This window comes from Cynara cardunculus, unplaced genomic scaffold (assembly GCF_001531365.2).
Source record: "Cynara cardunculus var. scolymus isolate 2C unplaced genomic scaffold, CcrdV1 Un_Scaffold_837, whole genome shotgun sequence".
NCBI classification, from domain to species: Eukaryota; Viridiplantae; Streptophyta; class Magnoliopsida; order Asterales; family Asteraceae; genus Cynara; species Cynara cardunculus.
The window spans coordinates 41,852-52,451 of record NW_020200630.1 but is presented as its reverse complement, the minus strand read 5'-3'; the positions used below and the strand labels follow the sequence as shown (position 1 = coordinate 52,451).

At 37.0% G+C, this 10,600-nt stretch overlaps 1 protein-coding gene across 1 annotated transcript; it reads left to right on the top strand.

Moving 5' to 3' along the window:
* Positions 1-483: 483 nt before the first annotated feature.
* LOC112502022 (dammarenediol II synthase-like) lies at positions 484-9,864 on the top strand. The gene is made up of 14 exons (XM_025105826.1): positions 484-684; positions 2,431-2,619; positions 2,723-2,812; positions 2,998-3,186; positions 3,436-3,520; positions 3,668-3,834; positions 3,911-4,099; positions 4,202-4,558; positions 4,708-4,866; positions 4,989-5,035; positions 5,124-5,267; positions 5,636-5,978; positions 6,099-6,190; positions 9,723-9,864. The coding sequence occupies exons 1-14, from the start codon at positions 484-486 to the stop codon at positions 9,862-9,864; spliced, it is 2,394 nt and encodes a 797-aa protein (XP_024961594.1).
* The last annotated feature ends 736 nt before the right edge of the window (positions 9,865-10,600 follow it).

Below are 10,600 nucleotides of genomic sequence, written 5' to 3'. Positions count from 1 at the left end.
ATGATATGGGAGTTACATAAAAAAGAAAATTACCCAAATACCCTTTTCCCCATTGTTCACATGTGTTTTTTGAAATTGTAAATTTAAAAAATTAATTTTTTATCATGATTAATCACATCCGTTTATTGTAAGAATCAATGGTCAAGATTGGTTAATACAATAATCTTGATTAACATTTGAACGAGCCCTATTCTTGATCATGTTTTTTCAGGCTTTATTCGAACCTTTCATGCAGCTTTAACCTGTCGGGATGAGGATGGAGATAATCCCCAAAAATGGTCCAGGCAGGAGACAGTTCCGTTTATGTTGCTTACAAATACAAAAACGAATAATATGAATAGTCACTTTCCTAAGAGAGTAAACTCCCCCACTATGACCCTAGTTTGTTACACCAAAATCACTATAAAACACCACATAAAGACCTCCCATATACACACCACCCCCAAAGACCATCTTTATATCTTTTATTAACAAAAAAAGAAGATGTGGAAGTTGAAGATAGCACAAGGCAATGATCCTTACTTGTTTAGTACCAACAATTTTATTGGTCGCCAAACTTGGGAGTTCGATCCTCATGCCGGAACTCCGGCAGAACGACAAGAAGTCGAGAATGCTCGTCAGTATTTCCTCGATCGGCAAAAGCAAGGTTTCCAAGCATCTAGTGATTTGCTCATGCATATACAGGTATATTCAAAATTATTGGATGTTGATGGAACGCTCAATCGCGATTGAGCCCATCGACATGTACTAGCTAGTTTAGCACATATTTTTTTTAAATGTCGCAATGAAGAAAATGTTTCAAAGTCTTTTTTTTTAAATATATATACGGCTAATGAACCTCTCACACACTTAACCCTGTGATGGGTTGGAACCCTTGACCTATACGAAGATTGGATTATCAAATACTGCTAGATCAAAGACCCTTTACTAATACTTCAATGTTTGTGTGCATTTTTTTCCGATTATACTCTACTAAGCATATACCAATTTAAGGTTTGATTTTATATGCAAAACTTAAAAACAATGAACTAAAATAAAACAAATGTTACAAAATTTTGTTTTAGATGGAACCGTTGAAACAAAAATCTTTCATTTAATTTGGTTCTAACTTTTTCAATTTTTTGTTAAGGTGGTTAGATCTAAGGGGCTGTTTGCCAAATATTTACCCAGGTAAGTGTTTACTAAGTCACATTACCTTACCGGATGAATATGAAAAAGACCAAGAATCTTACCTGGTAAGAGCAAGGCAATGACCGAGAGTCTTATCCGGTAAGTAAGGACGATAACTCTTACCACAGTTAGCACTTACCAGGTAAATTGTTATATCCAATGTCGTTTTGATGGACTAAAATCTTACCCGATAAGAAAGTGATCATTTTAAAATTTACCGGTAAGTGCTTACCGGATAAGTATTTGGTAAATGACCCCTAAGTTTCAATGCAGACGCGGACCCATCACTTCATATCCCAAAACACTATCTATATTCTCAATGTTCAACGAAAATACTAATATTTTTGTGTAACGTCATATGAAAATTGTTGTACATCTGTTTTTGGGAATTCATAATATTGCATAATGTCATCATTATAAATGAAATGGATGATATTAATACAAATTCACAAACCGACTGAATTTCGGATGAGATCATCTCAAGAGTAGTGTCGAAAATCAGTTTCTGAATACAATAATTTCGACCCTATTAGCCTTGGGTTCATGAAATTTGTATTGCATAATTCTTGAGATTATTCTCATTTTCAAAGGTTGTGACGGGACTTATATACCCAGATTCTCGTTTTACATATTTAGATGAGAGATTGGCGGTTTAATGGTTATAACCATTAATGAATAAAGTCAAAGAGCGGTTACAACCGACTCCGCAAAGAACAACTTAATCTGTATTTACTTGAATGATGCTATAAATCTCCATTAAAGTGGTTATTTATTTATTTATAATTGAACAAAAGCGAGGAGGCGAGCTTTGCCGTATTGCATTATAAAGTAGGGAATTCCATTGTCTTTGGTATGCGAATTTCAAGCTGCTACTGCTCCGATAGCTGCTTTAGAGGTTGCTTAGCCGGTATCTGACTGAACTAGCTGGTTTAGATTTCATTAGTTGAGAGTCTCGCACTATTTACGTTCACCGATAGCTGAATACTCGTTCAGCGATAAGATGAAGATTGTTCAGCGACAGCTGATACGTGATGCTAAAGAGAAGATGTTGAGTTACGACTTAGTAAATTTTCTATTTTCTAAGTCTTCTAAGGTGATAGGGAAATATTTACAAGTGTGCACTCCACACCTCCTAATTTACGTAGTCGATTTCGAGTAAATCACAATTATGCCAAAATGCTTGACAAAACTAAAAATCACGGGCACAATATCTTATATTTTATAAACAAGAGGTATATATAAATGGATTATGTAATGCAGTTGATGAAGGAGAACGGAATTGATGTACTGGGCGTGCCACCCGTGAGGCTGGGAGAGAACGAAGATGTGAAATATGAAGCGGTGACGACCGCAGTCAGAAAAGCAGTCCGGTTGAGCCGAGCCATCCAAGCAAAAGATGGTCACTGGCCTGCGGAACATACTGGTCCTTTGTTCTTTACTCCTCCCCTAGTAAGTTTTATCAAATATATGTTGATGAAGAACACATGCATTGTTGTAATCATGAATAACTATTCAACATTCTTTGTGTGAAATTGGTAAAGTGTACCTGCAGCTTATTGTGTTGTACATAAGTGGAGCCATTGATACACGTTTAACAAGAGAACACAAGAAAGAGATTAAACGTTACATTTACAATCACCAAGTAAGAATTTCCATCTCTTCTTTAATTACTTTCTATATATCTTGAACAATAACATCAAATTAAAGCTATATATATATATATATAATTGTATTGTTTCATTTTAAGTTTATTACTATGAAAGAATATTAATTATTTTTAAGTTAATTGTTGGATTTAGTAACGTTAACAGATGTTAATGTTGTTAGAGGGAAGATGGAGGATGGGGATTTCATATCGAGGGACATAGCACCATGATGGGAACTGCATTAAACTACATAGCCTTACGGATATTAGGAGAAGGGCCAGATGATGCAGTCGTAAGCCGAGGCAGGAAGTGGATACTTGACCATGGGGGCGTGGTCGTCATCCCGGCATGGGGAAAAATTCATCTCAGTGTAAATTAATATTTTGGCAAATTAATTCATGCACATATATAACATTTATGTAGTAGATATATATATATATATATATATATATATATATAAAAGGGCTTTCTTGGTTCAATATATCCCGACACTTGAAATATATTTGTAAACAAACACTCATATATATATATATATATATATATATGTTGTTGGATTATAATAACATCATAACATTACAACCAGATTCATTTTATTAAATATGTTCCTTCACAATCACAGGTCCTTGGAGTGTATGAATGGGAAGGGTGCAACCCAATCCCACCAGAATTTTGGCTTTTCCCTAAAGCTTTTCCTTTTCATCCAGGTACACATATTTCATATTCTAAACAAGAAACAAAACAAAATGATTCCATCAACTACTGCTTCCAAATCCACCTTTACTATGTCTATATTGAATGGAAGAAGTTTTAGTTGAACTAACTGATCACTAGTGTTCTTACCTGTGGTGTAGCGAAAATGTGGTGCTATTGTCGAACGACCTATATGCCCATCTCCTACCTGTATGGGAAAAAATTCCACGGCCCCATCACTGATCTTGTTCTTCAACTGAGGCAAGAGATTTATCGGACCCCATATGACGAGATCAATTGGAACAAACATCGCCATAACTGTTGCAAGGTTATTAAATAATCGATTTTTATAAGCATGCATGCTTTCGAACTTGTATAATATATGTGTTTCAAATGGAATACAGGAGGATCTTTTTTACCCTCATTCAACCCTCCAAGATCTATTGTGGGATGGCATTCACTACTTCAGTGAGCCATTCTTCAAGTATTGGCCTTTCACCAAACTAAGAGAAAAAGCCCTCGAAAGAGCCATTAAGCTGATTCGTTACAGCGCGGAAGAAAGCAGATACATTACCATGGCATGTGTAGAAAAGGTAATTCAAGTATCATATATGTATTATCTAGCTAGCTAGGGTTCATTGGTTCATGATCTCAGATATTGGCTAGGTTAAGTGATGTATTTGATATGCATGCAGAGCTTCCAAATGATGGTTTGGTGGGCAGAGAACCCTAATGGAGATGAGTTCAAGCATCATCTTGCTAGAGTGCCTGATTTCTTGTGGTTAGCAGAAGATGGAATGAAGATGCAAACATTTGGTAGTCAACTATGGAACTGCACACTTGTAACTCAAGCAATAATCGCGACTAATATGGTCGAAGAATATGGGGATTCCCTTAAAAGAGCCCACTTCTATATCAAAGAATCTCAGATCAAGAACGATCCGGCTGGAGATTTCAGAAAAATGTGTCGGCAGATTAGGAAAGGGGCATGGACGTTCACCGACCAAGATCATGGTTGGCCTGTGTCGGATTGCACAGGCGAAGCACTCAAAGTGATGATACAAAAACTTAACCACCTCTTTTATTTTCTTAATTAGTTTCACAGGCCAGTACCTATATAAGGCAATATATATATATATATATATATATATATATATATATATAGCTCTTACAATAAATATCACACATTTCCTGCATGCAGTGTCTTCTGTTACTATCCCAAATGCCAGATGAAATTTCAGGAGAAAAAGTTGATAACCAACGATTATACGATACTGTTAATTTCCTCCTTTATGTTCAGTCTCCTACCAGTGGAGGGTTTGCTGTTTGGGAACCACCAGTCCCTCAGCCTTATTTACAGGTATATATATACACACAACTTGCCAATTTTCAAGATATTAAAACACAACTCATAAAGCCAATTAAGTTTCAGCCTTTTAGAAACTAATTATCTTTTTTTTTTCTTTTCTTTTCTTTTTGTAGATGCTGAATCCTTCAGAACTATTTGCCGACATCGTTGTTGAGAGAGAGTACTAAGTTCTTGTGAATCCATCCATTTCTTAAGTTCTTGGATAGATGCTATGCTAACATTTAAGTTTTTGTATGTATTTTGGGTAGGCATGTTGAGTGCACAACATCAGTCATGCAAGCTCTCATTGCCTTCAAACGCTTGCACCCCGGACATAGGGACAAAGAGATAGAAATTTCTATAGCAAAAGCAGTGAGTTATCTAGAGGGTACTCAATGGCAAGACGGTTCCTGGTAATTAAGATTTTCACCTCCACTTTTAGTATTAATCCCCATGCACCTACTCAAGTTATTTTCTAAGTAGATTTTGTTTTAAGGGGTGCCCCATGATATTATAAGATACAAGGAACAACAATCAAAAAAAGTAATTCGAAATCAACCAAAAAACTAAAACAAAATCTCTTGTGGATCTCACAAAAGCTATGGGTCCGCCATTGATTCTAAAAAGGTGGAGGTTTGTTGTCTACATCTCTCTATAAGAGCTATTTTAGAAAGATTCAAAGGTATTCTAACAATAACACTCAAGGCAAATTAAGCTATGATTTAATAAGTAAATAGGTATGTACATATTGATCTAAACACTTGTGAAACTCAATTACTAGGTATGGCTATTGGGGGATATGTTTCATATACGGCACATTCTTTTCGCTAAGAGGCTTAGATTCTGCTGGAAAAACATATAACAACAGCGAATCAGTTCGTAAAGGAGTCAAGTTCTTACTTTCGACACAAAATGAAGAGGGCGGATGGGGAGAAAGCTACAAGTCTTGCACTATGGAAGTATATACACCGTTGGATGGTAATCGGACTAACATAGTTCAAACATCATGGGCTATGCTCGGTCTTATGTCGGCTGGACAGGCTGAAAGAGATCCAACGCCCTTACATAAAGCAGCTAAGCTCTTGATTAATTCACAGATGGATGACGGAGACTTCCCTCAGCAGGTAACTTAACTTTGGATATATTCGGCAACCGTTGCGCAACTATACTAAATATGAACTAAACCGAATTGGAATTGTTGGCGGGATCATTTCGATTAACAAATGATATGATTCAATTTTCAGGAGTTTACTGGAGCCTCCATGAGGAATTGCATGCTACACTATCCACTGTACAGGAATACCTTCCCATTAATGGCACTTGCCGAATATCGAAAACTTCTTTGGCCCAAAAACTCAAGTTCCAATCTTGAATAAAACAACTCCGAGAAATAAGTGTAAGAATTTTTAATCATATGGTATTATAATTTCAAGAATAAGTATTTGCTTATATAATTGCGCTTTTTGTATACAAATAACATTTTAGTGTTTGGTTGAATGATTTATATCGATTAACATGACAAATGTTGGTGATATATACATATCTATATCTATATCTATCTATATATATATATATGGCTATGAGGAATTCCTATCTTGTGATTAACTATGAGGTCCAATCATATCGATGCTCGCCTTGGCATGGAAGATGCAACTATTGTTCTTGGATGTCCATGACCGAGCTAACGGGATGCCCTAGTTAAACGTCTATAATTTTTGTTATAGGACTCCGTTTCAGGCCCATAATATGTTGATTCAAAGTTTTGAACGAGGAACACGTCATGGGCATATATTTTTAGGCCTGGAAATATCGTTTAAGCATGTTTTTGGACACTTGTGTTTTTGTGTTGTATTTTACATTTTTCGTTTGGTCCATAGTCTTTTTCAGGCCCATTTTGTTTTGGTCTTCTTATTTATATGTTGTTTGTGTAATCTAGATGATTATTCACGAAATACAGAAACTTTCAATTTTCTCCCAAATTTGAGTTCAATGTGAATTCGATTTGAAGCCTAAAGTTCCGTATTTGTTGAATCAACAAACTTTAGAGGAGATTATTCTCGGGCATTCACAAAATCAACGGGTTTGGTCTTTATACAATGCATAACATATTGACTAACAGATCATAAGGTTACATTACACTATAAAACATAATGCTTTTACTAACGGGAAAAAATCCATCGATAAACGCCATCCGTGGCGGATTACCGGCAAATCATGTTGTTGAAAAAGTCTCGTTGGTAATCTGATTTACTAGCAAATCCAGTGCACCACTAATTTTGTCGCTGATTATTTTAATTTAATTAAAATTTTGTAATTAAGACTTAACTAAATTGACTAATTAAATTATCAGCGGAATCATGTTGTCACAAAAAGTGTCGCCGCTAATACGATTTACTGGCAGATCTGGTCCACAACTATTTTCGTTGCAATTCTTTTTTGAATTTAATTAAAATTTCGTAAATAAAATTTGATTACTAAATAGGTTAATTCGGCGATTTTAGTAAATAGCCAAATATGATACTTGGGTTAAGGGTCAAGTTGGTGATTTTTTTTACATCTCTTCTGTAACACCCTAAAAAAATAAGGTAGGAGATAATTTGAACCGAAAGTACATAACGAAAACTAGAGTTTAATAAGAAATCACCCAACAAAAGGGGAAAAGTATAGCATTTACAGAACAACTAATGGGACGATAATTAACAACATATTAATCTAAATAATTCTATGCTTAAATTAAGAACGGGTGTTTCTATCATCTCAAACAAAATATCGTAACATTTAATGTTGTAACGCTCAAAGCACCAAATGTTTTATCAACAAAAATCTTTTTTACGAAACAACGCTCCTCTCAACCCTTTGGAACCCCGCCGCTAAAGGAACCTGATAAATAAGCAATTTCAAGAAAGAGTGTTAGGCTTACGCCTAGTGAGTCCAAACGGTGAGATAAATAAACCATAAAACCTTTATATATATATATATATATATACACACACATATATAAATACATAACGTAACTTTAAACGATACGATAGGTACAAGCAATTCCAAATATCACATGGTGGAGCCCGATTTACCGTTAATTATGACGGAACACAAAGTATGTCATGGATCAACGTTATAGAGCATCACTTACAGGTATAATTCCATTGACATCAACCTAAACCAGTCATGTAGTCGGTCGTGATCATAAGCTCTTTATCTCGAAAATTACATAATCATCACAATGCCTATTTCCGAGTGGTAGTGGGAGGATGATTTGGAAGTTACCTAATAATCACAATGCCTACAACCAATTTACACCATCTCTCACACAATTAAAAATAAAACCACTTCCAATGTCCATAGATCTTTTACATCTTGATTATATGCTCGGATACACTTACTTGGGCATAAACAACGCTGTTTCCACCTTAAGTCTATGCGTGAGTCCTCAATTAAGGTAAACATTTCTCTACTGCCATTAAAGATATTCATGTGTAAAACATAAAAGTTCTAGGGTCTCATAGCAAATAGTACCTTATATTAAGCAATTTACCAAGTGGTCATGTCTATTTCCAAAACTCATTACGTTTATATAACCAAGATCCCCAACTTCGCCCCATTTTGACCTAGAATTACCTTTTCCATCCCAGCATGTAGATACATAGAATTAAACTATTCGGGTAATTATATTCATTCACATTAGCACATATGAAATTTCATAAAAGATAGGATGAACTCACTTTGCAGGATTTAGGGGAAATCCTGAAAATCTAGGAACTAAGAGGAATGACAGGGAGGTCTTAAATCAAAGAGATAGCGCCCTTCACTAAGAAACAGCAACAGAAGAAGACTGGTGGGGAAGAAAGAAGGCGCAGGCTATCATGGGCGCAACACAGTGGCTTCCGAGCTGGTCAAGACTGGCGCTTAACTGCGCCTAAACCAGTAGCTTGCTGCTCCGGTTCCCTCTACTGCGTCCGTCAAACAGCAGTTACGGCTGCTTCAATTTCTGTCTGTTGCGCACCAAACAGCAGCTAAAGCTGTTTCGTTTCCTGTGTGTTGCGCGCATCAAACAGCAGCTACGACTGCTTCGTTTTCTGCCTGTTGCGTGCGTCAAACAGCAGCTAGGGCTGCTTCGTTTTCTACCTGCTGCACTCGCCAAATAGCAGCTTGCTGCTTCTCCCTTCTTTTTCTTCTTTTCTTTGTTTCTTGTCTTCCCTTTCTCTTTTCTTTAAAATAGTAGCTAAGGACAGGTATGGAAGGGAAGGAACCCTTCCCAAGGAAAGGAAAGTCTACTGGGTAATACAAAAGCCAACAACTACCCCCCCCCTTTTTTTAACCAAAGAAGACTAAATAAATAAAAGTTATAAACTCCCAATATGAGTATATAAATATTTATATATATAAAAAAATGCACACTTCACGAAAGAGATGGAAATCCTAGATGTGTACGGAGTAGAGAATAGGAGAAAAATCTCAGGTGTTACAATCCTCCCCACCTTAGATTAAATTTCGCACTCGAAATTGTTGTTCATGGTAAAAGGTGGGGTAGCGCCTGGGACTTAGCTTCCCACGCTTTCCAAAACGGATAATACATTTCCAAGGGGACACTTTTAGCATTACACGGTCACCCACTTGGAATTCCATAGGTCGGCTCCTCTTGTCTGCATAACTCTTTTGTCGATCATGCGCCACCTTTAAGCGCTCCCGAATATATTTCACCTTGTCGGCCGTTTCTGGCACGATTTCAGGGTCGACGAATTGTTTCTCACCCGCTTCAAGCCAACACACAGGAGTCCTACAGTTTCGTCCACACAATGCTTCGAAAGGTGCCATCCCGATACTAGAATGATAACTATTATTGTAGGCGAACTCCACAAGGGGTAGGTGAGAATCCCAATTCCCGCCAAAGGCAATATCACACGATCTAAGCATGTTTTCGAGGGTTTGAATGGTCCGCTCGCTCTGACCATTGATTTGAGGATGGTAAGTTGTACTCAACTTCATCCTCGTACCCAATTCCTTCTGTAAGCTGCCCAAAAATGGGAGGTGAATCGGCTATCTCGATCTGACACTATAGACAACGGTATACCATGCCTCGAAACTACTTCGTCGATGTATAACCGACAAGCTTGTCCATTGGCAACGATTCACACATTGCTAAGAAATGAGCACTCTTTGTCAGTCGATCAACCACTACCCATATCGTATCATGACCTCTTAGAGTCTTTGGCAGTTTGGTCACGAAATCCATGGTAATATGCTCCCACTTCCACTCGGGAATCTCCAAGGATTGAAGGCTACCATAAGGTCGTTGGTGTTCTGCTTTCACTTGCAAACAAGTCACGCACCTCCCCATGTAACGAGCCACATCCAACTTCATAACAGTCCACCAATATGTCAATTTCAAGTCCTGATACATCTTGGTGCTACCCGAATGGATGGAGTATCTAGACTTGTGCGTGTCTTCTAGCAGCAGTTCACGATTACCTCCAATCTTGGGTACCCAGATACGCCCTTGAAATAACTTCAAGCCACAACCATCCTCTGTCAGAAGTAAACGTTGTTTCATCATTACTTCACTCTTGAGGTTCTCTTCCAAAAGTGATGTAACACCCCCAAATCCATAAATTGCATATAACACATATTTCATATATAGAATACATGTTTTCCCTCACATAGGTCCTTGATACAAGAGTCTATAATGTAAAATACACAACCCAAAATTTCAAAAGTACATGTTCTTGCATCCTAGCATCTATGCTTC

Coding starts and splice junctions, on each gene's coding strand:
- LOC112502022 (XM_025105826.1), top strand. CDS start 484: ATGTGGAAGTTGAAGATAGCACAAGGCAATGATCCTTACTTGTTTAGT. Junction 685..2,430: donor ATTTGCTCATGCATATACAG/GTATATTCAAAA, acceptor TATGTAATGCAG/TTGATGAAGGAGAACGGAAT. Junction 5,979..6,098: donor ACGGAGACTTCCCTCAGCAG/GTAACTTAACTT, acceptor TTCAATTTTCAG/GAGTTTACTGGAGCCTCCAT.